This window comes from Anser cygnoides, chromosome 18 (genome assembly GCF_040182565.1).
Source record: "Anser cygnoides isolate HZ-2024a breed goose chromosome 18, Taihu_goose_T2T_genome, whole genome shotgun sequence".
NCBI classification, from domain to species: Eukaryota; Metazoa; Chordata; class Aves; order Anseriformes; family Anatidae; genus Anser; species Anser cygnoides.
Genome location: NC_089890.1, coordinates 843,984 through 861,279, shown reverse-complemented (window position 1 = coordinate 861,279; position 17,296 = coordinate 843,984). Strand labels below are relative to the sequence as shown.

The 17,296-nt window shown below is 56.2% G+C and overlaps 1 protein-coding gene across 1 annotated transcript; it reads right to left on the bottom strand.

Annotated features, from left to right (window-relative positions):
* Window positions 1-12,053: 12,053 nt before the first annotated feature.
* Window positions 12,054-15,627, bottom strand: LOC136786617 (basic salivary proline-rich protein 2-like). Its single transcript, XM_066979778.1, has 2 exons — window positions 15,280-15,627; window positions 12,054-15,175 (listed from the first exon to the last, which is right to left on the bottom strand). Exon 2 carries the CDS (start codon window positions 14,904-14,906, stop codon window positions 13,422-13,424), a length of 1,485 nt encoding a protein of 494 aa, XP_066835879.1. The 5' UTR covers window positions 14,907-15,175; window positions 15,280-15,627; the 3' UTR covers window positions 12,054-13,421.
* Window positions 15,628-17,296: the final 1,669 nt, after the last annotated feature.

Genomic DNA, 17,296 nt, shown 5'->3' with positions numbered 1-17,296 from the left:
AAAGAAGTTTGGGATCTCAGCCATTTGGTGTCCCAACAAGCAGTTCCCACGCCCAACCTTTCCCACCCCAGCTATTGCCAACATCCCAACAGCTTCCCATTGCAACGTTCATTCGTGACGCGCGCATTTCCCATTGCCCCAGTTGCCCATCCCTGACAGTGGCAAACACTGCCTAGCTCCAGCACTGGAGAAGGGAGAGGGCAAGCGAGAGGGGCAAGGGCTGAGGAGCGTGGCTGAAGCTGGAGCAGGCGCCTGCAGAGGTCTCTGTGCCTGCATGCTGAGCGGGCCCGGGTGCTGCGGGGGCCGTCGAGGAGCGCAGGGTCACGGGTAGCCGTAATACTTGGCTATGGCGTGGTCCTTCTGCCGCTGCACGAAGAATTGCACGGGGCCGATCTTCATCTGGTGGGCCGCCCGCTGCCGCTCCTCCTGGGCCAGCTTCTTCAGGCGCTCCCGCTCGGGACGCTGCTGCGGCGTGATGGGCACCGACGCCTCCTGCTCCTCCAGCGGCGTGGGCGCCGCGTCGCCGCCCGCCCAGGGCCCCACGCAGGGCACGTAGTCCACGCGGGGCTGCGCCGGACGCTGCAGCGTGCGCGGCTGCGTGGGCAGAGGCTCCCGCTGCGCTTGGCCCCCCGCGGCTGGCAGGCACGGCGCTCTGGGCGCCTGCTGCACGGGAGCTCTCCATGCTCGCGCCGTGCTGCCTGGTGGTGCCGGCACCGCCTGGGCCTTGTCGCCAGCTGGGGGCCGGGGGGCAGCGGGCACAGCGCTGGAGCCTGGCACCGTCGGCGGGGCCCTGGGCATGCTGCTGGGGCCGCTGGAGGTGGGCTGCAGCTGCACACAGGGCAGCTGGCGCACTGGCCCCAGCGCCTTCGCCCTGGCCCCCAGCGGCTGCAAAGTCTCGCTGGGGGTCTTTGTCCCTGGGTGCTGGCGCTGCAGCGTCTTGTCCCCGATGGCTTGGGGACGGAGCCTGTCCTGGGCCCGCACGGCACGGGCACGGGCACGGGGCTTAATGGGGGGAGGCTCCAGCAGCAGCAGCGCTCTCCGGGGAGGCGGTGCCGCTGCTCCTTGCCCCCCAGCAGCCCCCGGGCTTCGGGCCCTCTTGCTGGGCGCCCTGGTGCTGTCGCTCGCCGGCTGCTGCCTGCCGCCGCCCGCTTGGCCGCTGCTGCCAGCCACCGCGCTGTGGCCACCCGTCTTCCCCTGGCACAGCGTCTTGGGGCCTTGGCCACCCTGGCCCAGCAGCGTCGTCTTCTCCTTGCCGGGGGTTTTCTCCGTCGCCGGCCTCCTGTGCTGGGAGCTCTGCGCTGTGCTGGGGGTGCTGGTGGGCGCGGGGCGCTTGGCCCCCCACTTGGTGCCGGTGGGCGCAGGGGCAGGCGGGGGGCTCTTGAGGGGACTCAGAGGGGGATTGGGCAGGGGCCTCCTAAGGGCTCTAATAAATTCAGGGCCGGGGGGGCTCTTGAGGGGACTCAGGCGAGGCTTGGGCAGGGGTCTCCTAAGGGAATTAAGGAATTCAGGGTCGGGGGGTCTCTTGAGGGGACGCGAGGGAGGGTTGGGCAGGGGTCTGCTAAGGGCAGTGAGGAATTCAGGGTGGGGGGGCCTTTTGGGGAGAGTGAAGGGAGGGTTGGGCAGGGGTCTCCTGAGGGCACTGAGCTGGGGACTGGCTGCAGGCTTGAGGGGGGAGCTCGCTGCCGGCACAGCAGGGGGCTGCACCGCCCGCCCACCCTGCACCTTCTCGGGGTGCACCCCAGGGGTTGAGGGTACCTCACCCAGCGCTCTGGTGGCTGCCAGTCCCTGTGTGCTCGGCTCCTCCATGTCCTCGCAGAGGTCGGGCAGCTCAGACAGGAAGCGGCTGAGCACAGGACTGCTGGGGACACCGGGGAAGGCGTCCTGGGGCTCCACGGCATCGAGCCAGCTGAGCAGCTCCTCCAAGCTGGAGATGTCCAGGTCGGCCGGGAGCTGGTCCTGCAGGTGCTGCAGCTGCTGGCTGTCCCCTGCCAGGTGGGGAAAGGCCTCGGCGAAGGCATCGGGGCCCAGCTCAAGCAGCTCCAGGGGCTCCTCAGGCACCTCTGCAACTGTCGCCGCTGAGGAAAAAGCAAGCAAATCCCCCAGGATGGGCGATGCCAGCTTTCCCATGGCTCCTGGGTGTGGGGCGCCCAGCGGCCGGCTGCGCCAGCCCCAAACTCACCGTCGGGCGTCACCGTCTGGGTGCTGGCGGTCGTTGGAGCCTGGGCAGGCTCGGGGGGAGTGGGGCCGGGCAGCGGGGGCCCCTGGTCCTCGCTGAGCCCCACGGCGTGGTCGCAGGGCTCCGGCAGCTGCCCCCGGCTGCTGGTCAGGGTGCGGGGCGCGGGGAGCGCCTGCCCCCGCAGCGGAGGCCCCGGGACGAGGAGGGGTGGGGGGCCGGGGTGGGCAGGGGCCTGCAGCAGGCAGGTGCCTGCGGGGTGCAGGAGCTCCCCATGGAGCACGGCCCCGGGCCCCAGCCAGAGGGGATCCTGGGGCAGCACCGTCCCCGTCCCCACGGGCTGTCCCCACTGGTAGACGGGGGCCCAGGGAGGAGCGGTGTGGGGGAGCTGCCCCACAGCAGGGAGCTGCCCCACGGCGGGGAGCTGCCCAAGCTGCAGGTGATGCCCCTCGGGTGGGAGGTGCCCCCCAGGTGCCAGCTGCACCCCGGCGGGGAGCTGCAGCACCTGCCCCTGGACCCCCGGCACCACGTGCCAGACGGTGGCCTGGGGCAGCGCGTAGGGGAGGGTGGGTACCTGCGGGGGCTGCAAGGGCAGCGCCATCGCTCCGGGGAGGGAGGGCAGCAGCCAGGCAGCCACCGTTGGCGGCACGGCTGGGACGACGAAGGGGGAGTTTTGCGTCTGCGGAAGCCGCGGAAGCCGTCTGGGGAAACCCTCTGTGGGAAAAAGGGCGCTGGGGTGAGATCTGGGGCGCTGGGCTCGCCAGCAGGGCCGCAGCCCCGGGAGGAGCGGGAGCCGGCTGCTGTACCTGCCATGGTGGCTGGAGAGTGGGGCGGTCGGTTGGGGAACGCGGGCAACGGCCGTTCCGTCCCAACGGCTGACCAGCCCCTCGCCGCCATCTTGGTGAGGACTGCAGCTTTTGGACCCAAGCAGGCTTCCCGTCGCAAGACTTTTCCATCCCCATCAGGCTTTCCCTCCCACGCATCATTTGCCATGCCCAGGACGGTTTCACACCAACACTTCCCCGTCCCAAGCATTTCCCGTCCCAGTACCAGCTTTTCATCCTAACGGTCATTTCCCATCCTTACAATTTCACATGATAACAGATTCCCATACGAGATATTTCCCATCGACACGAAGCGTTTCTTAATCCAAAGAGATCTCATCCCAAAGAATTCCCATCTCTCTGATTACTTTTCCAAGTACTTCCTTCCCCAGTGAATGTTACCCACCCCATTAAAGACTTCCCATCCCAATACTTCCCCATCCCCGGAGTGATTTCCCATCCCAACGCTTTTGCTTCCCAAGGATTTCAAACCCAGGGAAGATTTCCCATCTCTTTGAGTTCCCACCCCAATGGCTTTCCACCCCAAGGAAGTCTTCCCATCCCAGCAATGATTTCTCGGCCCACTCATCATTTCCCATCCCAATCATTTCCCATTTTCACCATCCAACAGACAGCTTAGCCAGCCCACAGCTGTAGAGAGATCACAACAGGGATTTGGACGATTCTGTTAGATGCAAGGTCACGGAGACTTGGTGTGCTACCGATTGCTCTTTATTACAGATCAACACAGATCGCCAGTACCAAGGGCGCTGGGATGAATCTGGTGAATATGCAGATACAAGGCTCTTACATTTCTTACCAGGAAATAAACAGATATGGGCATTTCTCTCTACCCACCTTAGTAAAAAGATAGGAAGGGTAGAGCACTAATTAAGAGCAGCATGCTCAGCCACCGGCACGGAGGCTGCCCGCTCCTCAGCACCTCTAAGCAGCAGCACCTTCACGTCTCCTCCTGCACCAGCAGCACATCAGCGTCTCTTGTTCCAGCAGCAGGACATCGGCGTCTCCCATTGCACCATGCAGACCTCCACGCCTCGAGTGCCACCAGCAGTACTCAATGCGAGCTGGACGCTCAGGGCACTTATGGCCACCCACCTCTGTGAGGTCAAAGGCTGACAGTGACTCTCTGCTGACCTCACACGGCTCTCGGGCGCCCCGATGGCAGAGGTTACGGCGCTAAGCTGACTGCCAGGAGAAAAGGCTGACATGAAATGGCTGCTCCACAACGCCAGGAGCAAGGTCTGCTGGAATGGGGGTTCGGAGGGGAGCTCGGCCTTGGGCCTGGGAACTGTGCCTGGGAGCCAGGGACGTCCTTGGTGTGCAGCTGGACACCTGGGCCTGAGAAAGCAAGGTTTCTTTAGAGAGAATTGGAAGCATCGTCACCTAGTGGCTGTGTCAGGGGGACGAGAGAAATGCACAGCATCTCTTGGTTCCCTGAAGTGCACGTGTCCTACGCCCTTGGATGTCTCCATGATAGAAAAAGGGACTGATTTTTACCCAAAACAGAGCTCCTTTCTCTCGGGAGCTTCTCATGCTGCGTGTCCTCCTCTCTTTCTTGTATTTGGCTATGACTTTAGGCTTGTTCTTGCTACTCCTTAAGCAGACTGAAGCTTCCCCGGAACATCACATTAACTGCTTTTCACTACCTCTAAGTGCCTTTCCTCCGCTTCTCATCTAATTAATTAGTGCTATCCTCTTCACGCCTGCTACAGAGGTATCTTTCCTACCTGGTACAAGCTAGAAGAGCTTAGCAGCATCCATACGTCTCTTTCCTTTAGTCCTCACAGTAGACTTGCTCGAGGTAATTTGTGTTGAGCAGTAATCAAGAGAAAGTGTCACCAAGCCAAGGCTGCATTTGCTTGTGCCTTATGGAATCCCTGCAGCTGTGTCCGCTCCCAGCTTCCTGTGTGCCCCAAGCATCCTCGCTTGCAGGGCAGTAGAAGATGCAGAAAAGTCCTGGCCTTAGTGGAAGCACTGCCCTGCAAGAGCTAAGACATCCCTCTTAGCAGCTCACTGTAGCCCCGAAATCCCAAAAAACGGCACGTGCCAGCTACTGGGAAGGAAATGAACTCTGTCATTGTGATATACCCGCTCAAGGCCCTGCTCTTTGGCCCAGGTGTCTATGAGGTGGTTTTGGAAATGAATCCTGTTGCGTGACTCCGTTCTTTCTGGGTGCTACTTTTCAGTTTAAAGCGGTTACTCCTTGTCCTGTCGCTCCAGGCCCTGATAAAGACTCCCTCCCCAGCTTTCCTACAGGTTGCCTTTAAGTACAGGAAGGCTCTCCCTGGTGTCGCAGTAAGCTCACCTGTTACCCAGGCGTCACAGTTATTTCCTGTGATAGGAATAATGACCAGGGTTAATCTATTGCAGGTGATTTCATACAATTATAGAAAAGCTTTTGTTGGAAAGCACCTTAGAGGTCTCCAGATCACCCGCGTACTTCAAGCAGGGCCATTTTTAAAGCCCTGTCATATTGCTCAGGGGCTTGTACAGTCAAATTTTGAATGGCCCCAGCAAGAGACCCTACACTCTCACTGTGTCCCTTTGCCAGTGCCTAGGCAGAGTGTGCTTCCCCTGCTGGTCCTGGTGAGATGAACTGATACAAGTTTTGAGAAAACAGAAGTTTATGCTACTGCATGAAGTACCCTTTGTAACATTTTTTTTTTTAACCTTTACTGTTTCATATCTGAAATTTGAAATTCATCAGGGAACTCAGCCTGGCACACAGTAAAACTGATGGCAGATACTTCGCAATATTATTCGAATTTCACGTAAATAGAACAGACTAGCAACTTACTTAGGAGAAGTAATACGATTTCAGAAATATTCAAAACCAAAGGCATTCCAAACTAAGTTTAAGTTCAGAGGAAATCCAAAGGAAAAACTAATTTAGAAACTAATAATCAGAGAACATAATCTTCTACAAACGATAGATTTTCCTCCTGTATTGGGTAATTTTGATCTGTCTTTAATGATCATCTAGACATGGCTTTGACACTGAGTATTTTGCTTTGCCACTGCATTAAGTCTTCTTCTCATGTGTGGTAAATGTCCTGCTCTCATGGGATGGGCCTAGGAGGCATACGCACTGTGTCTCATGATGCTTGGCTATCATCTTAAATCTGTGAGAAGAGGAAAGGTCTCGCTGCTTCCTGAACAGGGAATTGGATGTCTGCAGTTGAGAACCCTCTGTCTAATCTAGAAACGTGAAGGAAGGAGTTTGCTGGATTGCAAGTGACAGCGAAGAAAGCCACAGATGACATATCAAACTGATTAAAATGTTATTTAGCTCAGGGCATGGCTAATGATGTGGAGCTGGAATAGTTTGACGATTGTAATTACACTCACTATCATTGTTATTTGTTTACAGGATGGTAATGCCTAAAGGTCCCGCTGGAGCCTGAAACAAGGTTGTGCTGGGTGCTGCACGTGCATATATCAGTGGCGATTTGAGAGCTAGTGATACAAACAGACAAAACAGAGATTGAAAGGAGAAACAGAGGGATAGAGATAAGAAGATCTCCCTGCAGGTCATTTAGGGTAACCAGCCATGAGTACAGTGCATCCAGGTCTCCAGTGCTCTGCTGGCCCAGCCAGATGAATGGAAAACATTGCAGCTTTGGAAAAATAGTGTTTCTTCTAATTCTTTGGCCACAGTTTTGATGTTTTAGGACTGCTTTTTTTTTTTTTTTCCTTCCTTTTTTTCTTTTCCCCATTTGTGCTAGAAAAGGTGAACTTTTCAAATACCTATTCTGAATTAAAATATCGTTTTCATTGTTATGTTTCTGTTTTGTTGGCACTATTCATAATGACTTCTACCCTTCAGTGGCAGCAAAAGCTTATCATACCATAAAATTGGAAAGATCACAGAAAACTTCAGAGCTTTTGAAGAAAGGTGAGGAAAATCCATTCCCTGTTCTAGGCAGAGAGAGTGGCTGATTTCCAGAAAGGTAAATGGGCAGGATAAGGCCACTTCATGTTCACTGATGGCCAGTTGTACGGACTGTGAAGATAATGGACTACCAGCACAAGAGACGGTGCCAATAATCTAATCCAATCCAATCTATTTCAAGTGGTAGAGACCTGATACTCTATGACAATGTGAGGAAGACCTAACTGTCAGGCAAACTTTGAGATGATCATGTTCAGGATCTAAAACTGTTATGACAAGTGTCAACACAGGAAGGGTGAAACAAAGGCATGAATGTCATACAAGGACCGATAAATCTCAGGAAGGCTGGAAACCAAGGCAAATGGATGGAATAAGATGGTGCTTTGTGTTAGCAAGAAGCAGAGGATGGAGAAATTAAATGTTATGGGTCAGCAAAAGAGTGGTTTTGTGCAAATCACTGCTAAAGATAGACAGCCTTGCTAGCCTGCTCTTTGCTCTTAGCTCCAGTCTAATAGTGAATCATCTCTGTACAGTTATCAGACACGTAAACAATAATGGGAATTATGGGAGACTTTAACTTCCCAGCAAAAGATTGAAAGATAATTACCACTTATGTTCATAGAGGTATACTATGTGATGGATTTCTTCCCAAAAGTGAAAAAATATAAGACCGTTTTAGACTTGGCTCCTGTATGGGTTTAAATGTAGTAAAATTTGAATAAAGTGTGATCATGAGCTGACTTTTCTCATTTTACATTTCACGACAGACAAAACCAGGTTTAGAATGAAGGTTTTGAGGCTTAGAAATGCAAACTTTGAAATCTAAGGAAATGAATAATTGAGTCTGACTAAGCAGCTCTGGGACTTGAGTGCAGAGAAGGCATAGTTAAAATTCAAAATTCAAACAGGAAAAAAGCGATGGGAAAAGGCATGTTTCAGAGGTTAAAAACTGCAGAAATAAAGTAAGAATGACCAAAAACCTCCTTCACATAGGAAATTAAACAATAATAGTAAGTGGTACTTAAGCCACAGAAACCAGGGGGAACAAAGAGAACAAATTAGGACAGTTGCACACTTGAGGCAAAAATAGATCAAAAGTTACTGATGTCTCAAATGCTGCAAATCTTATTTCCTGCATCTAACAGCAACAACAATGTGATATTAAGGGCAGTGACAGGACTCCCATTGAAAAGGAGGGTAGGGCACTAGGCGCAACATCATCTGAGGTGAAATAACAATCTATAGTGATTCAAGTGAAAAATGAAAAGCTGATATCTACCTAGCCTATTAACAGCATTGGCACACAGAACAACAAGTCAAGTAGGAAAAATGCATAACAATTGTGCAAATCAGGGATAGTCCCCAGAATGGGAGAGTAACAAATACACCTCTGTCCAGAAGAGGGTAAAGAGTCATCCAGACAAGTGTGGGCCTGTTAGTTTGACATCAACACCATGCAAAGTTTTGGAGCAAGAACAGCTAAGACCAGGGAAGGAGGGGGTAATGTGTAATTTACAAAATAATTTATCAGAGCTAAATTGTTTCCAGATAATTTAATAGCTTTCCTTTCTAGGACCAGTTCTTCCCTACACAGGGGATGAATTACATCTATTTCACCTTCTGTGAGCTTCTGATACATTATCTACGGATACATGAGCTCACATGAGCTTTGAGATTTGCAGGGGACATAAGGTTGGGAAGTACTACCAAGCCTGACAGAAGGCTATCGCTTGTGATTGAAATGGTTCAGGTGAAGTGACAGGTGATAATACAAAGCAGAGCCATTCTCAGAGATTCTCAAAAAAGGGTGTTTTTTTGTCATGTTTGCTATATGGCAGTCAGGAGTTTAAAGCAAGCAAACAAACAAACAAACAAAAATGACAACAAAACCTCACGTTCATGCACTGTTAGCACAAGGAGGACTGAAAAAGTTAAGTGGTTATATAGTGTGTATGGCTATTCATTTTTTTTTTCCCTCCAGTATGAATACACTGGACAAGGCAGCCCTGACACTCATTTGAGACATGAGGCACAGTTCTGCCACTTGTATTCACATTGAACTTAGGAGGAAGAGTTCACATGACAGAAGGAACAAGTTGCCTATTGTCTGGAAGGGAATGAAAGGACATCATTCTGCCCAGCCAGATGCCAGTTGAGAGAAGAATATGTTGTCTCTACGTAAATGAATTTCTTGAGTAAATATCAAGGAGAAATAGGAAATGTGTAAGTTGGGAGACACATCTGAAATGATGACTGCAGTTGGCTTATGAGCAAGTTTGGACGGGAAATTGGTAGAAACTTCCCATTTTAAGAATAAAGTGCACCATAGATACGAAGTCAGCATTCACCTAAACAGTAATGGCCAACTCAAATCCCCCACAAGAAAGCAGTTGACAAACCAGACACTAACAAACATGTTGGGGTCTAGAGTCAAACAGATATACCTAACATTACTATACCTAAACATCTGAGGGATTGCTTTTAGAGGCTGAGGGCTTGTACCCCATTTCCAATCACTTTCTCTGTGCCCCCTTCCCCAGAGAAGGAAGCTGCTTAGCTTCCCTGCCCTCTGATTCAGCTGCCCGCTGAGGCTGCCCGCTCCTCAGCACCTCTAAGCAGCAGCACCTTCACGTCTCCTCCTGCACCAGCAGCACATCAGCGCCTCTTGTTCCAGCAGCAGGACATCGGCGTCTCCCATTGCACCATGCAGACCTCCACGCCTCGAGTGCCACCAGCAGTACTCAATGCGAGCTGGACGCTCAGGGCACTTATGGCCACCCACCTTTGTGAGGTCAAAGGCTGACAGTGACTCTCTGCTGACCTCACACGGCTCTCGGGCGCCCCGATGGCAGAGGTTACGGCGCTAAGCTGACTGCCAGGAGAAAAGGCTGACATGAAATGGCTGCTCCACAATGCCAGGAGCAAGGTCTGCTGGAATGGGGGTTCGGAGGGGAGCTCGGCCTTGGGCCTGGGAACTGTGCCTGGGAGCCAGGGACGTCCTTGGTGTGCAGCTGGACGCCTGGGCCTGAGAAAGCAAGGTTTCTTTAGAGAGAATTGGAAGCATCGTCACCTAGTGGCTGTGTCAGGGGGACGAGAGAAATGCACAGCATCTCTTGGTTCCCTGAAGTGCACGTGTCCTACGCCCTTGGATGTCTCCATGATAGAAAAAGGGACTGATTTTTACCCAAAACAGAGCTCCTTTCTCTCGGGAGCTTCTCATGCTGCGTGTCCTCCTCTCTTTCTTGTATTTGGCTATGACTTTAGGCTTGTTCTTGCTACTCCTTAAGCAGACTGAAGCTTCCCCGGAACATCACATTAACTGCTTTTCACTACCTCTAAGTGCCTTTCCTCCGCTTCTCATCTAATTAATTAGTGCTATCCTCTTCACGCCTGCTACAGAGGTATCTTTCCTACCTGGTACAAGCTAGAAGAGTTTAGCAGCATCCATACGTCTCTTTCCTTTAGTCCTCACAGTAGACTTGCTCGAGGTAATTTGTGTTGAGCAGTAATCAAGAGAAAGTGTCACCAAGCCAAGGCTGCATTTGCTTGTGCCTTATGGAATCCCTGCAGCTGTGTCCGCTCCCAGCTTCCTGTGTGCCCCAAGCATCCTCGCTTGCAGGGCAGTAGAAGATGCAGAAAAGTCCTGGCCTTAGTGGAAGCACTGCCCTGCAAGAGCTAAGACATCCCTCTTAGCAGCTCACTGTAGCCCCGAAATCCCAAAAAACGGCACGTGCCAGCTACTGGGAAGGAAATGAACTCTGTCATTGTGATATACCCGCTCAAGGCCCTGCTCTTTGGCCCAAGTGTCTATGAGGTGGTTTTGGAAATGAATCCTGTTGCGTGACTCCGTTCTTTCTGGGTGCTACGTGCCCATAAAGCTTGCTTTTCAAGGCCCAGGAGGGTCTGCCGGGCACTGGCCTGGGTTCCCAGCCTGACCCACCTGCTGGGAATCAGGGAGGCTCGGTCGGTGTCTTGTGTTGGGTTTACGAGGACAGGTTCTGGTAGCGGGGGGCTGCAGGGGTGTCCTCTGTGAGGAGAATGCAGCAGCTGCCCCATGTTAGATAAGGGCCGGTTCCAGGAGGCTCCAGAGGGACCCGCTGCTGCCCAGAACTGAGACAAAAAGGATGATGTTTGCGCCTGCGTGAGAGCCCACCTAAGAAAGGGAAAGAAACCTGCTGCACAGCAGCGTCTGGGTCAGGGAGGAGTGAGAAACCTCTCTGCAGCCCCCAAGGTGAGTGCAGCAGGAGGCAGGAGGTGCTCCAGGCTCACAGCAGCAGTTCCCCTGCGGCCTGGGGAGAGGCCCCTGGTGGAGCAGGCTGTCCCCCTGCAGCCCACGGGTCCCACACGGAGCAGATCTCCACGCTGCAGCCCGTGGAGGAGCCCCCGCTGGAGCAGGTGGATGTGGCCTGGAGGAGGCCGCGGCCTGGGGAGAGCCCCCGCAGGAGCAGGCCCGGGCTGGACTGGAACAGTCTCTGCTGAGCCTCTTTTGCCCGTGACGATCATTGTGGAGTGATCTCCCTGTCCTTCTCTCAGCCCTTGAGCCCTTTCCATCCTATTTTCTCCCCTTTCCGTTTGAGGAGGGGCAGGGAGAGAGCGGTTGAGGTGGAGCTCAGCTGCCCAGCTGAGGAAAACCACCACGTCTCTCCCTTGCCGCTGCTGCAGCACGGTGGGAGCAGCCAACACCTGCTGTTCTTCGACCCTCAGCAACCCCACAGCATCTTCCTGGAAGGGATCCCTTTCCTTCACGCCTGACAGGCGCCGCCTCCAGAGGCTTGTGCCCCGTTTCCGATCGCTTTCTCAGTGCCCCCTTCCCCAGAGAAGGATCCCAGCTGCTTGGCTTCCCTGCCCTCCGATTCCAGGCTCCCGGAGCTGTTATCCCAGCATCGCAGCAGCCAGGTGACAATGTGCTCGCCTGCATGACAGCTGAAATCTTGTCCCATGTCTCGCAGCTCGCCCAGGGATGGGGATCACCTGCTTACTGCTGCTTTTCTCTCTTTTCTATTTTATAACAGCCTCCTCTTCCCTGGGATGGCCCTACATTGGGGTCGCCTGCCTCGCCTGCCTATTGCTCCTTCCCCGTCTTCGGAAGACTTTCTTCCCTGCCTAAACGAGATGACTTCTGCATCCATTCCTTCATCTTGTGTGTATTGGCGACTGATACGGCAACGGGGTAGTCCCCGGAGCCAGCTGTAGGGCCTGTCCCAGGGTTGGAGTGGCTGCAGGTAACCTCACAGGGGTTGGAGGGGCTGCAGGTAACCTCACAGGGGTTGGAAGGCCTGCAGGTAACCTCACAGGGGTTGGAAGGGCTGCAGGTAAAATCACAGGGGTTGCAGGGGCTGCAGGTAAAATCACAGGGGTTGCAGGGGCTGCAGGGTGCGTCGCAGGTTTGCATCAGATCAAGATGCATTTCCCTAGAACCACACATTTCCTCCTGAAGGTGCTGAATAGTATTGAATGGTCTTCAAAATGCATAGAGCAGACCCAGCAAACGTACAGCTGGTGCTCGGAAGTAGTTAACTTTTATTTTGTTGTTGTTAATTTTGTATCATGACAACAGATGCAAATATGTATCTTGAGTTGAGGGCAAAGGTGACCTTGGATCTGAAGCACACAGGCATTCACAAATGTCCCCCCCATCCTGAGTGAATCCAGAACGACTCGGAAGGAAAAATGAAGTACAAAGCAGTGCGTTGTGATAAAGAGAGTTTAATAGGGTAGAAAAGGAAGAGAACCTAAAAAAATGCCATCCTGTACAACACAGTCAATAAAGTAAATTTAATAAATAAAATTAATAAATATAATAAATAAAATAAATAAATAAAATTAATAAAATAATAAATAAAAATGAAACCAATTTGTCCTATTCTAATGAATTCCTATCCCCATCGTGACTTCCCATCCCACTGATCATTTCCTATCCCAACAACCTCCCGTGTCTGATCCCAAGGCTGAATTCCCAACTCCCATCACCCTCCCATCCACCCAGCCGTCCACCCATTTTCTCCCGTCCGTGCTGGCCATGCCCACATCCATGCACGGACTGAGCATGGGCAGCGGGAGCGGGCTGCATGAAATCCCCTCAGCATCTCAGTGCCAGAACAGCTGCAGGCAGAGGCCTTGCTGAGTGAATACCTACACTAGAGGAATTTAATAAGGAAGGCACTAAATAAGAGAAATGACCCGAAAGAAGAAAGAAGTTTGGGATCTCAGCCATTTGGTGTCCCAACAAGCAGTTCCCACGCCCAACCTTTCCCACCCCAGCTATTGCCAACATCCCAACAGCTTCCCATTGCAACGTTCATTCGTGACCCGCGCATTTCCCATTGCCCCAGTTGCCCATCCCTGACAGTGGCAAACACTGCCTAGCTCCAGCACTGGAGAAGGGAGAGGGCAAGCGAGAGGGGCAAGGGCTGAGGAGCGTGGCTGAAGCTGGAGCAGGCGCCTGCAGAGGTCTCTGTGCCTGCATGCTGAGCGGGCCCGGGTGCTGCGGGGGCCGTCGAGGAGCGCAGGGTCACGGGTAGCCGTAATACTTGGCTATGGCGTGGTCCTTCTGCCGCTGCACGAAGAATTGCACGGGGCCGATCTTCATCTGGTGGGCCGCCCGCTGCCGCTCCTCCTGGGCCAGCTTCTTCAGGCGCTCCCGCTCGGGACGCTGCTGCGGCGTGATGGGCACCGACACCTCCTGCTCCTCCAGCGGCGTGGGCGCCGCGTCGCCGCCCGCCCAGGGCCCCACGCAGGGCACGTAGTCCACGCGGGGCTGCGCCGGACGCTGCAGCGTGCGCGGCTGCGTGGGCAGAGGCTCCCGCTGCGCTTGGCCCCCCGCGGCTGGCAGGCACGGCGCTCTGGGCGCCTGCTGCACGGGAGCTCTCCATGCTCGCGCCGTGCTGCCTGGTGGTGCCGGCACCGCCTGGGCCTTGTCGCCAGCTGGGGGCCGGGGGGCAGCGGGCACAGCGCTGGAGCCTGGCACCGTCGGCGGGGCCCTGGGCATGCTGCTGGGGCCGCTGGAGGTGGGCTGCAGCTGCACACAGGGCGGCTGGCGCACTGGCCCCAGCGCCTTCGCCCTGGCCCCCAGCGGCTGCAAAGTCTCGCTGGGGGTCTTTGTCCCTGGGTGCTGGCGCTGCAGCGTCTTGTCCCCGATGGCTTGGGGACGGAGCCTGTCCTGGGCCCGCACGGCACGGGCACGGGCACGGGGCTTAATGGGGGGGGGCTCCAGCAGCAGCAGCGCTCTCCGGGGAGGCGGTGCCGCTGCTCCTTGCCCCCCAGCAGCCCCCGGGCTTCGGGCCCTCTTGCTGGGCGCCCTGGTGCTGTCGCTCGCCGGCTGCTGCCTGCCGCCGCCCGCTTGGCCGCTGCTGCCAGCCACCGCGCTGTGGCCACCCGTCTTCCCCTGGCACAGCGTCTTGGGGCCTTGGCCACCCTGGCCCAGCAGCGTCGTCTTCTCCTTGCCGGGGGTTTTCTCCGTCGCCGGCCTCCTGTGCTGGGAGCTCTGCGCTGTGCTGGGGGTGCTGGTGGGCGCGGGGCGCTTGGCCCCCCACTTGGTGCCGGTGGGCGCAGGGGCAGGCGGGGGGCTCTTGAGGGGACTCAGAGGGGGATTGGGCAGGGGCCTCCTAAGGGCTCTAATAAATTCAGGGCCGGGGGGGCTCTTGAGGGGACTCAGGCGAGGCTTGGGCAGGGGTCTCCTAAGGGAATTAAGGAATTCAGGGTCGGGGGGTCTCTTGAGGGGACGCGAGGGAGGGTTGGGCAGGGGTCTGCTAAGGGCAGTGGGGAATTCAGGGTGGGGGGGCCTTTTGGGGAGAGTGAAGGGAGGGTTGGGCAGGGGTCTCCTGAGGGCACTGAGCTGGGGACTGGCTGCAGGCTTGAGGGGGGAGCTCGCTGCCGGCACAGCAGGGGGCTGCACCGCCCGCCCACCCTGCACCTTCTCGGGGTGCACCCCAGGGGTTGAGGGTACCTCACCCAGCGCTCTGGTGGCTGCCAGTCCCTGTGTGCTCGGCTCCTCCATGTCCTCGCAGAGGTCGGGCAGCTCAGACAGGAAGCGGCTGAGCACAGGACTGCTGGGGACACCGGGGAAGGCGTCCTGGGGCTCCACGGCATCGAGCCAGCTGAGCAGCTCCTCCAAGCTGGAGATGTCCAGGTCGGCCGGGAGCTGGTCCTGCAGGTGCTGCAGCTGCTGGCTGTCCCCTGCCAGGTGGGGAAAGGCCTCGGCGAAGGCATCGGGGCCCAGCTCAAGCAGCTCCAGGGGCTCCTCAGGCACCTCTGCAACTGTCGCCGCTGAGGAAAAAGCAAGCAAATCCCCCAGGATGGGCGATGCCAGCTTTCCCATGGCTCCTGGGTGTGGGGCGCCCAGCGGCCGGCTGCGCCAGCCCCAAACTCACCGTCGGGCGTCACCGTCTGGGTGCTGGCGGTCGTTGGAGCCTGGGCAGGCTCGGGGGGAGTGGGGCCGGGCAGCGGGGGCCCCTGGTCCTCGCTGAGCCCCACGGCGTGGTCACAGGGCTCCGGCAGCTGCCCCCGGCTGCTGGTCAGGGTGCGGGGCGCGGGGAGCGCCTGCCCCCGCAGCGGAGGCCCCGGGACGAGGAGGGGTGGGGGGCCGGGGTGGGCAGGGGCCTGCAGCAGGCAGGTGCCTGCGGGGTGCAGGAGCTCCCCATGGAGCACGGCCCCGGGCCCCAGCCAGAGGGGATCCTGGGGCAGCACCGTCCCCGTCCCCACGGGCTGTCCCCACTGGTAGACGGGGGCCCAGGGAGGAGCGGTGTGGGGGAGCTGCCCCACAGCAGGGAGCTGCCCCACGGCGGGGAGCTGCCCAAGCTGCAGGTGATGCCCCTCGGGTGGGAGGTGCCCCCCAGGTGCCAGCTGCACCCCGGCGGGGAGCTGCAGCACCTGCCCCTGGACCCCCGGCACCACGTGCCAGACGGTGGCCTGGGGCAGCGCGTAGGGGAGGGTGGGTACCTGCGGGGGCTGCAAGGGCAGCGCCATCGCTCCGGGGAGGGAGGGCAGCAGCCAGGCAGCCACCGTTGGCGGCACGGCTGGGACGACGAAGGGGGAGTTTTGCGTCTGCGGAAGCCGCGGAAGCCGTCTGGGGAAACCCTCTGTGGGAAAAAGGGCGCTGGGGTGAGATCTGGGGCGCTGGGCTCGCCAGCAGGGCCGCAGCCCCGGGAGGAGCGGGAGCCGGCTGCTGTACCTGCCATGGTGGCTGGAGAGTGGGGCGGTCGGTTGGGGAACGCGGGCAACGGCCGTTCCGTCCCAACGGCTGACCAGCCCCTCGCCGCCATCTTGGTGAGGACTGCAGCTTTTGGACCCAAGCAGGCTTCCCGTCGCAAGACTTTTCCATCCCCATCAGGCTTTCCCTCCCACGCATCATTTGCCATGCCCAGGACGGTTTCACACCAACACTTCCCCGTCCCAAGCATTTCCCGTCCCAGTACCAGCTTTTCATCCTAACGGTCATTTCCCATCCTTACAATTTCACATGATAACAGATTCCCATACGAGATATTTCCCATCGACACGAAGCGTTTCTTAATCCAAAGAGATCTCATCCCAAAGAATTCCCATCTCTCTGATTACTTTTCCAAGTACTTCCTTCCCCAGTGAATGTTACCCACCCCATTAAAGACTTCCCATCCCAATACTTCCCCATCCCCGGAGTGATTTCCCATCCCGACGCTTTTGCTTCCCAAGGATTTCAAACCCAGGGAAGATTTCCCATCTCTTTGAGTTCCCACCCCAATGGCTTTCCACCCCAAGGAAGTCTTCCCATCCCAGCAATGATTTCTCGGCCCACTCATCATTTCCCATCCCAATCATTTCCCATTTTCACCATCCAACAGACAGCTTAGCCAGCCCACAGCTGTAGAGAGATCACAACAGGGATTTGGACGATTCTGTTAGATGCAAGGTCACGGAGACTTGGTGTGCTACCAATTGCTCTTTATTACAGATCAACACAGATCACCAGTACCAAGGGTGCTGGGATGAATCTGCTGAATATGCAGATACAAGGCTCTTACATTTCTTACCAGGAAATAAACAGATATGGGCATTTCTCTCTACCCACCTTAGTAAAAAGATAGGAAGGGTAGAGCCGTAATTAAGAGGAGCATGCTCAGCCACCGGCACGGACGCTGCCCGCTCCTCAGCACCTGTAAGCAGCAGCACCTTCAGGTCTCCTCCTGCACCAGCAGCACATCAGCGTCTCTTGTTCCAGCAGCAGGACATCGGCGTCTCCCATTGCACCATGCAGACCTCCACGCCTCGAGTGCCACCAGCAGTACTCAATGCGAGCTGGACGCTCAGGGCACTTATGGCCACCCACCTCTGTGAGGTCAAAGGCTGACAGTGACTCTCTGCTGACCTCACACGGCTCTCGGGCGCCCCGATGGCAGAGGTTACGGCGCT